This window comes from Chrysemys picta, chromosome 3 (assembly GCF_011386835.1).
Source record: "Chrysemys picta bellii isolate R12L10 chromosome 3, ASM1138683v2, whole genome shotgun sequence".
Classification (NCBI taxonomy): Eukaryota; Metazoa; Chordata; order Testudines; family Emydidae; genus Chrysemys; species Chrysemys picta.
Window position 1 is genome coordinate 153,723,474 of NC_088793.1, and position 20,464 is coordinate 153,743,937.

Sequence of the window (20,464 nt, forward strand, 5' to 3'; positions counted from 1 at the left end):
GATGGCATAGCTGCCTGCCTCAAATATTTACAAGACAATGGATGACCCTCAGATGCCCTCGCCAAACTCATCCATTTCATCCTTGCCCATAACAATTTTATGTTCGATAACAAACTTTGTCCAAACCATGGGAACAGCCAGGGGTACCAGGATGGCTCCCCAATATGTCAACATCTTTATGGGTCACCTTGAAGATGAATTTCTGGACAAATGCACCACAAAACAAATGATACATCAATATTTTCATCCTCTGGACAGACAGCTTAAACGCCCTCCTAGACTTCCACCACAACTTCAACAACCAGCACCCATCCATTAAACTCTCTCTGGAACACTCCCACAGTAGTATCTGCTTCAGCCCTACAGACAACCATATACAAGAAACCCACAGATCACTACACCTACCTTCATAGATCCAGTAACCACCCCAAACATATTAAGCAATCTGTTAAGTACGGCCAGGCACTCAGATACCAAGGAATAAGTCTGGGATATACACTTAAAACCACCTTCACCAAACAAGGACACTCCACCAGAGAAGTAGATTGCATCATGGAATGAGCAACCCAAGTACCCCGAGAGAACCTGCTTCAATACAGAAATACGCGCCCCGCCCCCCGACCACACTCCCCCAGTTATCACCTACCACCCCACACCGGGACCCATACAGGGTCTCATCCGACTACAACCCATAATTGAAGGGGACTCCATCCTGAAAGAGATCTTTCAGGAACCCCCACTTCCGCTTTTCAAACAATCTCCCAAGCTCTTCATCAGAAGCAAACTCCACACACACACCAACTCAAAGCTGCACCAGACCCTGCCAGAACAGATGCAAAATCTTGCAGACATATCTCCACTGCTACAATGATCAACACTCCCCACAAAACATCTTTCATGATCCATGGATCATCCTACACATGCCTGTTACAACATATGGTATATCTCGTCCAGTGCACTAAATGCCCCAATAGCTCTGTGGGTGAAACCAGACTATCACTGGGCTCTCAAATAAACTCACATAGGAAAATAAGACAAATAAGTGTTCACCCACAGGTGATATGTTATCACAAAGCAGTCCCTCTATCTGACCTATCAGTCCTCTTCCTCAAAGGAAGCCTGCACAACATTTTCAAAATACAAGTGTGGTAGCTTAAATTCATTATTCTTCTATACACTAAAACCCATGGACTGAACAGACCCTGGATTTATGGCTGCTTATAATAATCTGTAACCTACTAACCCCCCTTTTTTTTTTTGTCCCAGGACTGCAGAGGCGTTAACAGGCCACTCTGCCTTGAATGGTTCATTTAGAATATGTGCTAACTACTTATGCTAAACTATCTGTTCCACCTTGCATTTTGCTGTGATGGTGGGATTACCTTTCCCAGACCTGAAGAAGAACTCTGTATGAGCGCGAAAGCTTGTCTCTCACCAACAGAAGTTGGTCCAATAAAAGATATGATCTCATCTACCTTGTCTCTTTAAAAACATCCTTCTAGGCATTATTGTTGCAAAATAACTTCACAATTTTATGTCTGGAATATCTTTATTGATTGTAGGCAAACAATAGTGTTAATGTAACCGTTACCCCGACAATGAGGATTAGCTGCCCATGGAAGCTATTTTGTTTTAGTCATACATTACTTTGTCTTTCATTGCCCCATGGTATGTATGTGGTGGTGGTGTTTGTGGTGGTGGGATTCAGCATGGAGATCTGCCTTACCTAGGTACTGGTCATTCTTGCACTATAGTTTGGGCTGAATTACTTACTGCTTTTTCTTTAGTAAAAAGAATCATCAATGTCTCTGGCAGAAGTTAATTCTTCTAAGTACAGTAGAATCATTTTCATGAAAGCTCTCTTTAGAACATGGGAATTGTAACATGTTACAGGGGTTTGTATGAATGGTACCAGAGTATAATAAGAGAATGATATGGGATGCAGTAGTAATGTGTGGTATCTTTTAAAAATGTTCTCTAAAACATTTGTTGAATTATAAAACTACTCTTTTGTACTCAGTATAAGGTTTCCAAATGTTTATCAATTGAGAGCATGGTCACCAAACTTCAAGTTTGAAAATCTTAATCAAAGTTATCAGCATGTTAGCTATAGTTGTTTTTAAGCTATATGATTTCAGATACTTAAATTTTTTCTGATTTGTCACCACAGCCCAGTGTTCTGTGTTCACCTCTCAATCATTAAATGTTGTTCCTTTCACTACCTACTTGTGTCACCTCCATAACATAAGCAATTGCTGCCTGCCTGAGAACTCGAGTTTAGGTCGTAGAATGAATCTAATTCCTGCAGGATTTATCTCAATAGATAGCTGTATTGACTTCAACTGCCCTTTTTTTTTTCTCTCCTTTTTTTTCTTCTTCCCCCTCTCCTCCCATTAACAGGTGGTTGAAGATGGATATGAATTCTTTGCTAAACGACAGTTGGTCACCCTATTTTCAGCTCCAAATTACTGTGGAGAGTTTGATAATGCTGGAGGCATGATGAGCGTGGATGAAACTTTGATGTGTTCCTTTCAGGTATACTATGCTGCTAGATTAAAACTTAGTGTTCTTTTTTTTAGTGGCTAGGTTTATAGAAACTATAAATTGGCACTCCACATGTGCCACCAAGAGAAAATAAGCTGCAGAAGATGGTACTACACAGCAGGCTGGCATCAAACCAACTTTGCCACAGGGAGCTCTTTAAGAGGCCTGGAATTCCTGTAAATAAACTTGCCATGTTCCATAGCTGCCATATGCTAGATTCTTGTGTGCATTCTCAGTGCACATTTAGAATTGGATTTAACCTTCCTTCGGAGTCCAATTCCGGGCAGCAGAACAAATCCTTATTCAGAGATGATGGCATCCTGTACTGTGACTTCTCTCCTCAACTAGTGTTTTCTTTCTGCGTCAGACAAGTCACATACTAGCAGCTCCCGTTTTTTACCTAGATAGAACGGTCACCATCAAAAGCGGTTGGAAATGAAGTCAGTCTATAGAGAATAATATGTGGAGACATGAGTGGGATAAGGAAATAAACGGGGTGGCAAGGTTTATATTCCATGTTTTTGCTCCTCAAAAGTAATCAAAATACAGTCAAAAATTTGAATTGTCCCATTGACTCATAGTGTATGGAATGTATCTCAATTTTCATGGACTTATTAAAAATGTTTCCTTGTTTCTTTTGAAAGATATTGAAACCATCTGAAAAGAAAGCCAAGTACCAGTATGGTGGATTGAATTCTGGACGTCCAGTCACTCCACCTCGTACAGCTAATCCACCGAAGAAGAGGTGAAGAAAGGAACAATGTCAAAACACCATCAGATCTATCAAGGACAAAACTCCATATTACAGTATATAATAAGTGTGCACTGTAAAACCATCCAGCCATTTGACACCCTTTATGATGTCACACGTTTAACTTAAAGAGACGGGTAAAGGATCTTTACTAATTTTTTCTAGTAGAAAGATGTGCGACACTGTATTGTAACAAGTATAGCTCCAAGTTCTAATATCCAACGTAGAGTAAAATCCAGATTTAAAAAATATCTATTGAATTACATATTCACTTATCACGGTTTTTAAAGTTGACCAACATCCCAGTTAAAACTTGATGTAATAGCTAAACCAGATGAGAGCATGATGTTCCATTTGTGTAATGTGGTCTTATTGTTGCTTGATTGCTTTTATTTTGGTTATTTTGTAGCTAGAATGATGCAAATATGGTATCTAGTCATGTTCCCTGGCGCTTTTTTTTTTTTTTAACGAAATACGGAAGGGGCTTTTTAGGACAGCCACTGACTTTTTTTTTCTTTCCTCCCTCATTCTTTGTAATCTTGCTATTTAAATGTGTGCCCCATTGTAACAAAAAGGTGATAGGATGGTAGTGAATAAAAAAGGCAAACTATGTCTAAATTAGTGACCCAATAAAGCACCCTGACAGTCAGCATTGTTTGAGGGACAGAAAACGGTCTTGCTTTTTAACTTAAATTGCCACAGAATGGATTTGCGCACTACACTGTTTTAAATTATTGACATTACACTGTGCAGTGGCACTTCACTTAGGACTAAAATGGTATTGCCTATTAGTTGGTAACGTGATTATGTGGTACGTTGGCTTTAGGTTTTATTAGCACGAAACACCTTTGGCATGCTTAGCTTCCCAGTAACATACTATCTGCATCAAAATGCATCTTGCGTTGCTCCACAAAACATGAAGATCCATATTTGATAAGCCTTGGAAAGGTGAAGTTTTTTCATAAGAGGGTGTATTTAAATGGGTGTTAACCTACCATTCACTGATCAACTGATGGTTGAACTGTCTAATATTGCCATGTGAATGTTCTACATGATTGTAAGGCTTATGTCACTAAAGATTATATACTGGATTTTCATGATCAAAGTTCATATATTGTATAGACTTTTGCTTTGTAGTGTACTATAGTAGCAATAATTTCTGTACATGATCAAGAGTTATGCAGTATTTCTTTTCTTGTTCTCTCCTTTCTTAAGGTTCATATTGACAAATGGCAAGGTGTAAGGAAGTTATAAAGTTAGTAGTAGGGTAAAAATTGTAAGACACAGATTTGATGTTAGGATGTAACACTATTGGGTATGATTATAACAGTTTTTATTGAACATGGCAAATTTGCCAAGATTCTTTGGGGGAAGGCTTCAGATTTATACCATTCTAAATGTGCAACAGTAGATGTAAAACTCTTGACTTTAATATTGTCTTTGAAAATGTTAAATTGAGGATTCTGGCAACTTACATTTTATGAACTGGCACAGTATATAATGCAAGAGTGATTTCTGACACAGTGAAAAAGTTCTTTAAAATGGATTTAAGTCTTTTTTTCTAATTCCATTTTGTTTTAAATGCATATTTTAAATGTAGTTTTTCATTTAGTAAAAGTTGTCTAATTGATTTTGAAGTCTGTCTGGTTATTTTAAAACTCTTTTCAATTGCTACCCAGCAATTGATTTTGCTAATACTTATCTTTCTGTCCTTGAGGCAGACTGGATCAGCTGCTGTTTGGACAGTGGCTTACAGTCTTTTTTGAGGTGAGCACTGATGTTCTTTACTTGGTTCATAATGTTACAGTATTGTAACATCAGGACAACCATACGATACTTTTCTGAGTTGATCAATGATGACTGTATCAGTTCAAGTTTGGAAAGGGTGGATTTCTGTCCAAGCACTGGTCTCCAAAATTCTCTCCCCTTCCTCTTGCCCTCCTCCCCCCCAAAAAGGGGGGAAATCACAATATCAAGTAGTGAGATTAATACTTTCAGAATCTAAGCAAAATTGGGAAATGCTTTTTGTATTCTAAAATACTGATGTCTAGAGTTGGATAGTATAGTACATTATGTGTATAATGTGCTCACTTGTGTTGCAAATGTTTCCTCGAGGTGATCTTCAGAAGAGAATTCAAGTATCTTCAGAGAGTGTCTCTTAGGTGTGTTTTTTGTTTTTTTTTAATTCCTATTTCCTGTTATAATAGAAATTGAGGTAATGTTTCTCCAGGAGAAACATCATACACTGGTGATACCATACAAGTGAAATCTGACTGAGAGGAAGTGATTTTTAGACTGGCTATGGGGATGGACTTAACACCTGTAACTAAAATGCTAGAATAAATGGTCTGTTAGACTGAATATCCCTGCCCCATCCAAGGCTGACAGCTCCTGTTCCACATCTAAAACATTCAGCAAAAAAAGGAAAAACCAGTATTGACATTCTTGATACTTTGAGGGCAAACACAAACATAACAACAAACATCAAACAAGCAATTAATGTCTTAGTGCATTCTATAATGATGCAATCACATGCTTAGCAATGTTGAATATTACTTCGCATTCTTTTTTTATCTTGACATGAATGAGGTGATGTGTAACAAATGAAATTTATCATAGATGCCCCCCCCTATGCAAAAAGTAATAGTGAAAATAGAACACTTAACCTTTAACTGCATTGAAAGGCAAAATTTACTGAAGCAAAAGAGCTTTCAGATTTAGACCCATACATCAATGGCTTTCATAATTTCACTTGCTTAGAAATGCGTCGGGTGGTTTTCAGGTGTGGAGAATGAGTGGGATCCCAATTTTCTTGGAAGATCTGAAGGTCTATGGTACCATAAAAGCACTGTCCTGACTTATGGTGAGATTTGAGGGAATTAAAGTTTCTACATTAGGAGGCTTCTAAACATTGCTATAATGAGTTAACATTTGAGTTAACCTACTAAATATTGAATTTGGGGAGCTTATTATGGTTGAGACTAGCTCACTTTTTATATCTATATATTTTTAGATCTCAAAGCATTTTACAAAGGAATGGAAATCTCCATTTTATAAATGGGCAGATTGAGGCACAGAATTCTCAAATTTAAAAAAAAAAATGGGGAAGTGGAAAGATTTATTTCTCAACGACATTTAAGAATAAGTCACTAAAGCAGTATCTACACTATAGAAATTTGGCACGCTACCATGGTGGTTATAGCACACTTCTAATGTACATTTTGTTCACACAAGTGCTTATAATGCTATAATAAACTTAAGTTAGTGCTTCAAGCAAGACTATACCACACTGTGGTCCACCATTGTCGATCTCCACTGGTGCAATGTTGGTATGGATAGACTGATGGTGTAACTGCCCCATAATTGGTCTATAGAGTGCCTTGGAGTGCTTAGATGGCCAGTCTGGTCTGCTTTCTGCATTTCACTTTCCAGGCATCAAGTTAGCAGCAGCCACCAACTATACAAAAAAAAATATTCACTGTGGAGCAAAGCTGTGTGAAGCTTGTGCTGGGAAAACTGCAGTGATTAATTTGATTCAGATCACCTGCATGATCCAGTTGGCCAAAGGCAGACATGTGAACACTGGTAGCTGAAGAGAGGTGATTTAGGGTCAACTGAATTCTGTTCTGCAATATTTTAGTGCAGTGACGTTCAGCTAAAGGGCCAATCATACATTAGGGGAGATACTTTTGGCCTGCTCTGCTTTATTTTGTCCCAGTCAGGTAATACAGAAGAAGCAGAAACCATCCCCAAATCCCCCTCTAGGGAGTCCATCAATGTGAATGAGGCCTTGGCAGCATATTCAGCACCTTTTATCTTCCTCCCCACAGTCTTTGGTGCAGGGATCATGTTGGGGGCAGGAAAGGTACGTGGGTAATGTGTGCTACCCTCTGGCTATCAACAGCTGGTGTATGGTTCTTGGTAACCATTTCCAGCTGGGCAGAGAATGAGCCAGTCATAACTGTGGGGGGGTTTTTTTGCCTACAGTTTTTTGTCCCTCTTGAGTGCAGGGAGGAGGGGAAGCTGCCCATTGCTAGGGGATCCCTGAACACTGGGCAGAGTCACTCAAGTATCTCTTTCTCTCCTGGGGTTCTTACAGCTTTGCAAGTGATGGTTCTGGCTGCTCCACCTTCCTCCCTCCCTCCCTCCCTCCCTCCCCAGCAAAGCAGCAGGGGAGCTGCTGATCAACTGCAGCAAGCAAGAGAGAGCAGCTTCAGTCCTCCTGGCTTGCATCTGGTAGTGCAGAGGAAGCAGTAAGAGGCAATGTCCCCTCTGCCTCCTTGTGGTCTCAGGGCTGATTGACACTTCTACTGAATTACTGGGTGCAATTCCAGAAGCACATTTTTTTTCAATTCATAATCATGACAAATTATCTTAAGTGTTACCCTCAAGGGCTGCAAGTTTGGAAACTGCTGCTTTGACGCATTGGTTCTCAAACTTGTCCAAAGAGAATGTACTAGTAGCTTGTAGCGAGCTGGCTCCTCATATACTGCTAGCTTTCCTTGTTTCTAGCTGCTAAATTGAATGAAACAGCTAGAAATATTTCTTCCATATAAACAACTTATGTAGGTGGCATAAGGATATTAGCAATTGTGAATGAAGCAAGGTGGTTCACAAATTAATCTTAAGCTATGGCCTATGCTAGAAAAGATTTTTAGACGCTCTTCATGTATAGATAGGCACCACTTGGAGTGTCAAGCAGTAAAGCAAGAAGATAGAGATGGGTCTTGTATAGTAAGCCCTGGGACAATAAACTAGTCAGATTTACAGTGGAAAATTCACCCCTTTTCAAAGAGCTGGCACAAGTCCTCAGGACTTGCATTTCTGTCTAACCCAAAGTGCTTTTGGATAGCATGGAGGCATTATACATTGTATTGGTAAGGGTCAAGGAGGATATAGATGTGAACAGAAGAGACAGACCTCCCACTATCTGCAAGAAGTAAGTGAGATTCCTCCACAGTAAAGACTACACACTCCTTCAGGGTTGGCTTGTGGCCATTTCTGATTTGTTGGTAGATTGCTATATACCACATGCCATCTCTACCGTCTTTGTCCTAGTGAGATAGATGGGTGAGGTAATATCTTTTATTGGACCATCTTCTGTTAGTGAGAGAGAAGCTTTTGAGCTCTAGGACACCAAGTTCAGCTCCAAGTCAGTAGTGAGTGAAAGTTCTTACTATTGGATGGCCGCCTGATTGTCTTCATGGACTGATTTTATTGGTCTAACTCACTTTCCAGTGGACAGGTGTTTATATCACATTTAGCTTCCCTGCTGGTAATTTCATTAGGAAGGGTTAAGACTGAAGGCTGGTATACACCAGACCTGGGGTTCTCAAACTTCATTGCACAGTGACCCCCTTCTGACAACAAAAATTGCTACACCACTCCAGGAGTGGGGACTGAAGCCTGAGCCTCCCCAAGCACTGCCGCCCTGGACAAGGGAGCCAAAGCCAGAGCCCCACTTTGAACAGGCCAGGGTCAATGTGCAGTCAGCCTTCACTCCTGGGGCCAACAAGAGAATCCCACATGCGGCTGTGGCCAAAGACAGATATCACACATCATTGACAACTGTCCTTGGACCAGATTTGATGGTGATCTGAGGGCTCTACGCTTCACTGATGAAGCTGCCACACATTGGCTTGGCAAGCTCTGCATCTGATAAGCAGCAGCGGCTCCAAACCCACAGCCAAGACCTGGTGTTATCACTTATCTTGAATAGTTCTGTCGGAGTACAAGATATTGACAGGGGAACACTGCCTGATGTGGTGCAACTGCTTGCCTAGGCTCTCCACATTGACATTTAGGGTACAGAAGGGCCAATGAGTGGTGTGGCAAATCAAAGTTGGGACCAACCATGATCGGGTCAGTTACAGGAGACTGGTTTCTGACATCAGCTACAGACCATTCTTCATACCACGTCGACATCACAGAGAAATCTGAGCAGGACAAGTGGCACCACAACAGGTGCCTCGACAAGCGCACCCTTGGGTGGTCAAACAGATCTGTGTATAGTGGTAGGCTTGGGTTTGCCCTGATCATCTCAATCATTCTGGGTGTAACATCCTCATGATGGACAGCTGGAGAAGTGATTCTGATTAACACAGGGAGCCATGGTACTGGTGTGGGTCGAATCACCCCAGTTATGATGTGCATGGTTGAGTGTAGTTGTGTGTTAATCAACTTGACATGAGATTGATCTGGCTGTGTTCAAGCACAGTATTGCTACAAAGTAACTGAGGGCTAAACCAGATTATTTGAGAGTTTGCTCCCTGTGAATATTGGCCAGTTTGCTTAGAAGGTTGTTACATGACCTCACCTTAGCAGCAGTTTTTCCTCAGGTGGTTAAGATATGAGAGAGCTCTATCTAGGGTTACTCTGAGGTAGACTAGGTGGGATTTGTGTGTTCAAGCGATGACCATTGAGAAAGATACTGAGTTATTGGGCTGCTCTGGCCCTGTAAAGATGAAACACACACTTGTAAAGATGGAACACACTCAAAACTGTCTGGGTCACATGTAGTTGGTGGAATTTACAACTAAAGTATTAGGCCATCTTAAACAAGTGAGCGTTTAGGGTGTCTTCAAGTTCTGGGAATGACCGTGCTTGAATGCCTAAGCAAATGTTATGTGTGTACATGAACCTGCAGCAGTGGGTAAGCGGAAGCTCATTTGTGTGCAGGTTGAAAGCATTGGTGCCAGCACAAAACCTTGGGTAGATCATGCCATAAGCTATGATGAATGTCAATATTGCACAGTGGTAACACAGTATCCCAATGTCCACCCTTAAAAGTCACTGCCTGGCCACTACCCTATGTCCAATAGCCTGCTTCTATGCCTAGTTCACCACTGAGTAGTACATTTCTCTGCTAATGTAATCCTGGACTGCTGTTTTTGTAGGGTGGGGGACAGAGGGGAGGCAGACGGGGCTGGCTTGGGGAAGGAGAGAGAAAATGGGCATATGGGTTCCTTCCACTGCTACAGCACAGTACGTGAATCCCAATTGTTCAGCGATCTCTGCCAGTTGGTTAAGTCCCTGTAACATACTAAGAAGCATTTGGTCACCTCTCACCTAATCAGTTCCCTGCCACTGCAAGGGCCTCAGACATTGGTGGCAAGTCAGGCTCCTCTGTTCTCTGCCAGTGGCACACAACAGTTTATTCCCCATGGAGTTAAAATGTTTTAGTCTAACCCAACTTATTGGGCTCAATACAGGGATAACAGGGTGAAAGTTAATGGCCTGTTATATACAGGTCAGACTAGAAGGGACCATTAGATCATCCAGTTTAAAACTGGAATTCAAATTGCCCCGTAAACCTCCACAACAAAATGGACTTTCCTGACCTGAACTGGTGCTCTACTGACCAACAGTTATCTGGGATAGCTAGGTTCCATAGGGTAATTCACAGAGAGTGAAACTTTCATTCTGGTGGTGGGATGTTGGGGTTAGCTCACTACAGAATTAAGAAGGAGCTTTTCTGTAACTCTGAAGTTCAGCAGCTGTTGCTCATCCCAGATCTTAACAATTTTGTTCTACCAATCTGCTCATGGTCCAGACCCAAAAGTTGTGCTCCTTCATCCTCAAGTAGCACAAAGACCCAGTTTCTTTGGGGTAAGGGACATACAATCATTGCAACAACACCTCCAACTATTGCTCTGTCTCTGCCTGCCTGCAAGTTCAGGTATAGCTTCCATTGTATTGCTGCAGACACCATGCAACTGCTTTTCTCAAGCTCTGGCAGACACCTTTCTTTCTGAACATTCACCTTGACCTCCATTTTGAGAAAAGCCCTAGAGGAAATGAGCTGGTACCCAAGAATTTATAGGAGTTTCTCTCCTTCTATACTTCTGTTGGCTTCCTCAAAAGTTTCCAGAAGTCTTTGCTCCTGGAACTCTGGGATAGGTACCCACAGGGAAATGCAACTGCAGTACTATACATTTTGCACCACATCCACATATGCATTGAATTAAACATGGACTTGCTGTATTGTTGATGCTCAACTGTGCTAACCAATCAGTTCAATTACCAATGATTCAGTTTTTCCCTGTAAACACAGCCTTTTTGAAAAACCGATAGCACTGTTATGCTTGCTCTGGTGCAGCAGTGAATGCAACCTCATGCTTTTAAGAAGGAAATAATATTTTTAAAGGACATATACTTAAAATATAGGGCTTTTTATAAAGAGAATACACCTTTTAGTGGCTCATTTTATCAGTGTTCCTAAATTATCTAGATTCGGATTGCAAGAGTTTCTGAAAATCCATCACTTTGTATAATCCGTGTTACATACTTCGGCCTGGCTGTATTAAATATTTTCAGGCATATCGTCTACTTTTCTTGCGCTCTTTCATCAATTTGCTGATCTACTGTATCTTTCTGACCAGACCCCTCTCATGCTTCCTCTGAATGCCTTTCCATTATAGAGAATCATTACAAGGTACTGTTCCAATGCCACTTTGCCTTTCTTGAATAAAAAATATGCAAAAATGTAAATGTACAGAGTGAGGGAGAGAGATTTCCTTGTACAACTGGTGGAAATGTTTGGAAGTGGCTACATTTTCAACTTGTATCTTGGATTAATCTTTAAAACCACTCAATCCAGATTGCCCTTGGATACTTCAGTGATATGTCTGGGTCTAACGGCAAGGAAATCATTAATTAAAACATTCTAAGCTTATTTTTCAACTCTTAGAAGTAGCAAACTGCTCCCTAGCGACCTATTTGGATACAAGTGCTTGATTTAAAATCATCTGGGACTCATTTATTATGGAAAAGCTTACAGACAATACAGAATAGTTCCTGCATAATTTGCCTGCCTTTTTTAGAATGTAAACAAAATAACCATATTGATTCAACTTGTTTTAATAGAAGCTAAATAGGGATTACATGCAACGCTAAATCCAGTATTTGACATTTAACAGAAATCTGTTTCCTGCTCATACTAGGTTTAAATTGAAAGTGGTGTAACAGTGCCTCCTGGTGTCTGAGCCAAACATATGGTGAACAAACAAAAAAACTTCCTGAAATTATTTGGACTATTTTTTAAATTGTATTTTACAATGTTTAAAGGACCAGTTTCAATGTATTGTGTGCAGGGCATGTAACTTGATGATAATGTTTTTATTACTATGGAGTGACTTGAGTAGGGTTACCATATTCAAACATTTAAAAAAGAGGACACTCCGTGGGGTCCCAGTCCTGGCCCCGCCCCAACCCCATCCCTTCCCCACCCCCATTCCAACCCCTTCCCCAAAGTCCCTGCCCCAACTCTGCCCCCTCCTCCCTCCCGCTCTGATCTTGGTTGGGGGTTGCTAAGTGCTTCCCTGCTCCCCACTCGCCCTGCAGCCCCTGCATCCCCCCCCGCCCCTGCAGCCTCTGTGCCCCCTGCTCCCCACTGGCCCTGCACCCTCTGAGACCCCTGTTCCCCACTCGCCTTGCAGCCCCTGCACCTCCCGCCCCACAGCCTCTGTGTCCCCTGTCTGCCCTGCCTCTGCGCCCCCCCACCCCTGCAGCCTCTGCGCCCCCGCCTGCCCTGCCCCTGCACCCCCTGTCCCTGCAGCCTCTATGCCCCTGCCTGCCCTGCTGCTCCTCGCCCTGCAGCCTCTGCACCCCCCCACCTGCCCCGCTCCCCCAGCAGCCTCTGCCTGGCGGGGGCTTCGGATGCTCAGCGGCAACCGGGGCAGCGCAGGTCCCTGCAGCCCCGGCACACGCCGCACTCCCTGCCCCACGCCACAGCCCCCTTCCTGCCGTGCGGGGTGACGGGGCCGCAGGAAGGGTCCCCCAGTGGCCAGGGAGTCCTCGCCGGTGAGGGAAGCCGGAGCCGCTGGCTGGGCCCGGCCTCCCCATGGCCCTGCGGGCTCGGCTGGGGCGCGCGGTCCGCCCGGCCTCCGGGGGCAGCAGCAGCCCCTTCACCGCCTTCTGCGGCTGCACCACCCCCCTTCCCCCGCCCGAGCTCACTACAATGTAGCCGAGCAGCTGGGCTGCACTGCGGACCCAGTGGGTCGTGCTGGGGCCAGGCGGACCCTGGCTTATGCTGCCTCCCTATTTCCCCGGACATGTTCGGCTTTTTGGCAATTCCTCCCAGACGGGGATTTGAGTACCAAAAAGCCGGACATGTCCAGGGAAATCCGGATGTATGGTAACCCTAGACTTGAGTGTAACAGACCTTTGACCTTATAGCTGAGAATGGGAAGAAAAAAACCCTGTAGCATCTTGTTGCAGAACCGCCATCCTCTACAGCGGATAAAAGACAAAAACAGGAGCGGTCCATTTGGGAGATATGTGGGAACAAGCAACTGCTACTTGTCCTGTACCCCAGCCCCCTTATGTTGATTTTTATAGGGGTGAACTGTAAATTTGAAGCTGAAAAAAAAAAGTGCCTTAATTTACAAATATAATATGTATTTATTGACAATTTAAAGAAGCACTGTAAACATTAGAGAGGAATTATGCCTAGTGTATGGATGAAGGTGTGAGATTAGATAAATCACTTAGCTTCTCTGTGCCTGAGTTTCCAAGGGTAGTTTTTAGGGGTAATTTTTAGCTGCCAATGTGTGGGAGGATGAATTAATTGTTTTGTAAAGTGCTTCGAGGTCCTTGGATGAAAGGTGCCATAAGTGCAAAGTATACTGTACATTTTAAACACTTTTCTTGGACACACAAACTGCAGGCAGGAACTGATGCAGATTGATTAAACTCAAATACAGGCATGAAGCAGGAAAGAGGTACAAAAGAGCAGATTTCTGCCTGGCTGACTTAGCTTTATACTGTCAGTGTTCCCCATTTCAGCCTCTTCTGTGCAAATTTATAGCTAGCAATTTGCACACAGACTGACTGACCCATTTCCCCCTGCTTGCATTATACGTTTGATCTCCAGAAGCCCACATGCCCTTTCTCACCATGTGATCACTGTCTCAGTTTCTAAGTGTGTCAGTCAAGTGTACTCCAGTTCCTCTGTTTGGTATTTTGTCTTCCCACTTTATTTTCAGGAGCCTGTGCAGGCCTCTGCTGTTCAATCTGATGTGCCTAGCATATGTAGCCCACATTTCTGAACTATAAAGCAGGGATGACGGCCCGCAAGTCTCATAAATTCGCATCATCACCTTAGTCGATGGTTTGCTGTTATTCCAGGCATGTTTCTGTAATAGGCCAAAATTCTTAGCTGCTTTTCCAGTTCTATTTGTCAATTAAATCTGAAGGGCAAGATTCCCGCTGTGTAGCACCCAAGTAACAAAAGCTATCAACGATGCCAAAAGATTTACCTTGCAGAGGGATGTCAGGCATTGGTTATTCCACCCCTTGGTACATGATCACAATCTTCTTGAAACAAATTGTCAACCCAAAGTTTTTGCATGATGCAGAAAATCTACCCAAGGGATTTTGCAGGGAAGATTCACAGTGGGCAACCATGGCTGTGTCATCCACAAACAGGAAATCTCTCAGAAGCTGCTCTTTCACCTTGTTTTTCACTCTAACGCTTGCGATGTTAAACAAGCTTCCATCTAGTCCAGTTCGAAGATAAATGCCATCACTGTTGCCCTTAAAGGCATGAAAAAGCAAGAATGAAAAGTATGTGTTAAAAAGCACAGGGGCTAAAACATACCTGTTTCACCCCGTTGTTGATATCAAAGACATTTGATTCTATATTCTCATGCACTATAGTTGCCCTCATACCTTGATGTAATGAACAAATGTTAAACAATTTGGGGGGCAACCCAGTTTCTTCAGAATAAAAAGGCCTTGTCTGTTGACCGTATCAAAGGCCTTCCTCAGATCGATAAAGGCTATGTACAGTGGTTTTTGTTTTTCTCTACACTTCTCTTGCAGCTGCTTCACTTAAAATATCTATTAAAGTATTAATAAAACATGGAGAAATGGAAAAAACTCTTCCTTGTTGCCATAAGAAATGATGTCCCTGAAGGCATGTCTGACACCACTGCTGCTTCTATTGGTCTGTAGAGTGGAAAACAATGATGCTGAGTGTTTCTTTCCATCCTCCAGTAAATCTTTAATTCTGCTATAAAACAGACAAGAATTTAAACCAGGATTTTATTGCTCAATATTTCTTGTGAGATTTAATCTGTGAAGAAAAAAATTGATAAAGCTGAATCTCACTAGTTCAGGGGTTCTCAAACTCTTGTATAGTGTGGACCAAAACTCAATAGTGTCTCATGGACCTTCTTCCCTCTCATTTGCAATCAATATTTTTTGTGACAACTAAGGTAATTGCGTGCATGGTATGGTAACATTAGGATATTATTTATATATTTTAACTCTGATTTTGATGGGGGTTTTTTTTCTTCACTTCACCTCCCTCTCCCATCTATTATGTTTCTCCTTGAAGGAGCAGTGCTTAAAAAAGTCTTTGCCCTGTCTACACTGCAGCTTCTGTTAGGATTGGAATTTGCACCACTGTAAAAAAAATACAAATTTTCCCAGTATAGACACCTCCCTCCCCCCAATGGCTAGCCACTCCAGTTCCACTGGACCACCCCATTGCCAATATTGTCAACTCCAAGTGTTCAAAAGACATGAATTGGGCTCCCCAAAAAATCATTAGATTGGCTTAAAACTAGTGAGATTTTAAAAATAAATTCACGATTCTTTTATTTTCCTTCTAGGTTTGGGTTTTCAAGCTTTTCCCTGCAACCCTGAAAGCTAGAGACTTGGGGGGAAATAAAAACTGCTGAGTGTCTTATGTAATATCACAACACCAGGAGCTTGGACTTTTAGAAAAACACCAAATATTGTGAAACTCACTATAAAATTGGAGTTTGAAATTGTTTTTACAGATAGGAACACACGGGCACAAAGTAAGATGTCAGTGGAACCCAAGTCTCCTGACTCCCCATTGTGTAGATTCTTCTGTTCTTCGAGTTACTGTCCCAATGTCTAAGGGTACGTCTTCACTTACCGGAGGGTCCGGCGGCAGGCAATCGATGTTCTGGGATCGATCCCGGAAGTGCTCGCCGTCGACGCCGGTACTCCAGCTCGCCGAGAGGAGTACGCGGCATTGACGGGGGAGCCTTCCTGCCGCGTCTGGACCCGTGGTAAGTTCGGACTAAGGTACTTCGAATTCAGCTACATTATTAACGTAGCTGAATTTGCGTACCTTAGTCCGAAGTGGGGGCTTAGTGGGGACCAGGCCAAAGTAAGGTGTGTGCATTCCTGTCCACCTTTGATCAGAGATTTTTCATCAGAAGTGCCCGAGAGGCCATGCCTACACATCCTTTTGCTCTGAACTGAGGATATAGGAAGGGGAGACCTGCTGCTGCTCTAGTTCTTCTCAGCTGACTGTGGCTAGAGATGGAGCATTGCAACATTCATAAGCAAAGCCTGCTATCTGACAGTTTACATTTCTACTTAACGTTCTTTATTTTTACTTTATTTCTTTTCCTGGCAGTTTCATGCCATGGGGTCCCCACGCCTCAATCCTTGGTTTGCTACAGCTAGCTAGGGCATCTGCCATCTTAGCCTCTGTAGCCTTTCTTCTGCCCAAAATTCCAAGCTTCAAACCCTGCCAGACCTGTCAGAGATCCTCCCCCCTCCCTTAAGATCTGTAGAGCATTATTGAGAGGATCCAGGTCAATGGCTAGAGGGAAGGAGCAAAATTCATCCCCAAAACTCACTGCTTCTCCTTGCAGTTATGTGAGCTTCATGTGTAGACTGGGATAAAGGCATCCTTATTGAGAAATAGGGGATAAATTCTGCATACACAATTGGTCAGCAGTACGCTCTGTGTTGGGATTAACTTGCTAGTGCAGTCATGAAAGGGGTTTTTAAAATATTTTTAATGGGATATTGAGTTAATACTGTTAATCAGTGGAAAAGTATCCCAGTAGCTAGTCTGAATTTTATAATGTGTTTGACGTGGTATTAAGCAGGCTGAGGTCTCTGTCTATCAAACCCTGGACCTGGTTTATCACTGTTTAATATTGAACAGTGACTGGATTATGTTAATACCTTTGGCCTGTGTATTATATCTAAACTAATACAACAACTCACACAGGGTTTGTATTGGGATCCCATTTTCATGTCCACCTCCCTCAAAGATCATCACGACAAATGCATCCTTGCTGGGTTGGGGAGCTCACCTTATGGACTCCATAGTGCAGGGTAAATGGAGCCCTCTAAGAATTGCTGCCCCACATTAACATTCTTGCCCTCAGGGCAGTCTGATACGCATGCCTCCACTTCCTGCCCAGGATCAAGTGTCACAACTGACAACAGCGCAGTGATGTACTAGATCATCTGCCAAGGAGGAGCAAGATCTCAGTCTTCATGCATAGAAGCGATGAAGCTCTGGAATTGGTGTCTAACCCACCAAATCAATATCTTAGCTGCTACCTATTGGGTCTGCAGAACACCTTAGCAGACACTCTGGACAGGCATTTTTGTCAGGATCACAAGTGTGAGCTGGGTAATCCTAACTCTTGCAAGATCTGGGCCTCCCCACAAATAGAAATCTTTGACACCATCCAACATGAAATGCCAGCACTCCTCAAGGGAAGGACTCAGCTGCAATTCTCTGGGAAGATGCCTTCCTCACACCTTGGCCTTGGATTCCGTTATATGTCTGTGTTCCAACACCACTGCTCCTCAGAGTCTTGAAGACACTGAAACAGGAGAAAGCAGTGGTTAACCTCAGAGCCCCAACATAACTGAAACAGGTTGGGTTCCTGGACCTGATTTGTCTAAGTCAAAGGCCACCTCTTCTCTCTTTGGTCACAGACCTCCTGACCCAGGAGTCTGGCCATGTAACTCATCCCAATCTCTCCTCGTTACACCTCCATGCGTGGCTTTCAGGCCTACAGCAGGATTGTTCTCTTGAGGTGCAGTCCGTGCTGCTGAAGAATATAAAACCCACAACAAGGAAAACCTACCTGCCAAAGTGGAAGAGTTTCAAGCTTTGGTGCGCATAGCAGTCATTATCTCCATGTGAAGTTCACCTCTCTGTCATACTTGGCTACATGTTAAACTTAAAAACCCTTGGGTTATCATTCAGCTCTATCAAAGTCCACCTAGCTGCCATTTCAGCCTTTCACCAACCAGTTGAAAGGTTTTCAGTTTTTGTGTATCCTACTACAAGATTCCTGAAGAAACTGATCAACCTCTTTCCTCACCTAGGACAGCCTGCTTCACCTAGGGGTCTTTATTTAGTTCTCAATGCCAAGAGAGCCCCCACCCGCCCTTGAACCCTTGGGGAGTTGTTTGCTTCTGCACTTATCCTACAAAACCATGTTCCTTGTAGCCATTATTTCAGCCAGAAGGATAAGTGAATTGGGAGCTAGTGATGGGGGTGTGGTATTGCAATCTTTTCCCTGCTACTGGCACCTCCTGTAGGTTACCAATCTCACTAGGTGGGTCTTGAGTGGCTCAGCCCTCTGACCAAGACACACAGTCAAGAATAGATCCCTTCAAGGATAGCAAAGAGCTCACCTGTCTGCCTTCAGCACCATCTCTGGGCCCTTTAAACCCAGCCCTTTTCTCGGGTTTGTAAAGAAGCCTTGTCCTCTTCTCCGGGCTTAGGCCACTTTGCCAGTGGGGGGAACCCGGACCTGCTCACTACTCCAGGTTCCAGCCCAGGGACCCTATAAACAGCAGCCATGTACTGCTTCCATCAATTGGTTGCTGCTATGATCCCTAGGCCTCTTCCTACCTGATCCCTTCGCCTTTGCCCATTACCTGGGTTATAGTTCTCAGGTGCTCGCTCTCTCTCTCTCCCAGATCCAGGCTATACAGTCAGTCAAGCTCCTTTGGCCAGGGAGCAGAACCCTTCCTAGCCCCTCTGTTCCCAGCCAGGAACTGCCTTGTAAAGGGCCTGCAACTTTTTATCTGCTCCTGCTGGGCTCTGATTGGCTGCTTCCATCAGGCCTCTCTAGGCAGGCCTGGAGAACCCACCTCTGCTGCTTCTTCCTGGGGCAGGGTTTAGCAGGACCGCAGGGCCTCCAGCAGGGGACCCTGTCACAGGGCTTTTGTAGCTGATCCACTGGATACAATATTCTATCAAGACAAGGTGACTCTTAATCCTCATCCTTATTTTCTATCCAAAATTATGTGAAAAACGAACAAGAATCAGGACATTCATCTACCATTTTTTTACCCCAGAACCTCATACTTCAATGGAAGAAGCCAATCTACATACTCTAGGTGTGAGAAGACCACTTGCTTTCGATCTCAACAGGATCAAATCCTTCAGATCCATGAAGGGAGTGTCTCTTTCCACACAAAGATTGTCTAAATGGGTCTTCAGGATGCAACTTAGCCTGTTACAAAGCTTCTGAGGTGCACCTTCCACCTAGGATGACAGCCCATTCCATCAGAGCTCAATCCACTTCTGTAGCCCTGCTTATAAACATGCCCATTACACACATTTGCAAACCTGCCATCTGGTCATCTATACATACCTTTTCCCAACACTATGCTGTCATTCATGCCTCCAGATCAGATGTGGCCTTTGCTGAGGCCATTCTCCAAACTATTCTAAACTCAATTTCTCAGCATCCTCCTCCGTAATTGAGATACTGCTCGGGAGTCATCTAACACGGAGCACTCACAGGGACAATAGCTCGAAGAAGGAGACTACTTGTATGGACACTGGAGTTCTTGGAGAGGTTTTCTCCCTATGGGTGCTCCACTAACTGCCCTTCTTTCTCCTCTGCTTTGGAGTTCTCTTCTTCAGACTGTGTTTAAGAAGAAACTGGAGCAGTGGTGGTTCCACCCTTCCTATATATCCTCGTTCTGGAACATGAGGGTGTGTACGACACAGACCCATGAACTCTGCTGATGAAACAAATCTCTGAAGGCTAAAACGCATGTGCACATCTAATGTGGAGCAGCCAGAGAGATAAAACACCTTGAACTCCAGTTACTGTACAAGTACCTGCTACTTTTTTATCCTGGGCTCTCTCCTGTTTCTTTCTTGAGTGTACTTTTCTTTCTCATCTTTTTCCAGTGTCTGTTATCCTTCTGATTTAACTTTCATTTATTTTTTACACCCTACCTTCCTCTAAATGTTTCCTTCATCCCTCTAATAGAGTGGCTTGCCATTAAAGGCTAGAGATCTGGGATCAGCAAACCCTGATTTCCAAGTTGCCACACCTGAGCAGGAATCAAGTGATTCCCCTATAAGATCGACAGGAAGTTGCAGAGAAGGGGTTGGGGTGTTGCGCA

The 20,464-nt window shown here is 43.2% G+C and overlaps 1 protein-coding gene across 5 annotated transcripts in view; it reads left to right on the top strand.

Moving 5' to 3' along the window:
- Window positions 1-4,925, top strand: part of PPP1CB (protein phosphatase 1 catalytic subunit beta) — a 50,406-nt gene extending 45,481 nt beyond the window's left edge. For all 5 annotated transcript variants that reach the window (XM_005289520.5, XM_065589305.1, XM_042848526.2 and 2 more), the window contains exons 7-8: window positions 2,401-2,535; window positions 3,189-4,925. In XM_005289520.5, the coding sequence (XP_005289577.1) occupies window positions 2,401-2,535; window positions 3,189-3,293 (240 nt within the window). In that variant the 3' untranslated portion in view covers window positions 3,294-4,925. The remainder of the gene's footprint in view (window positions 1-2,400; window positions 2,536-3,188) is intronic.
- The last annotated feature ends 15,539 nt before the right edge of the window (window positions 4,926-20,464 follow it).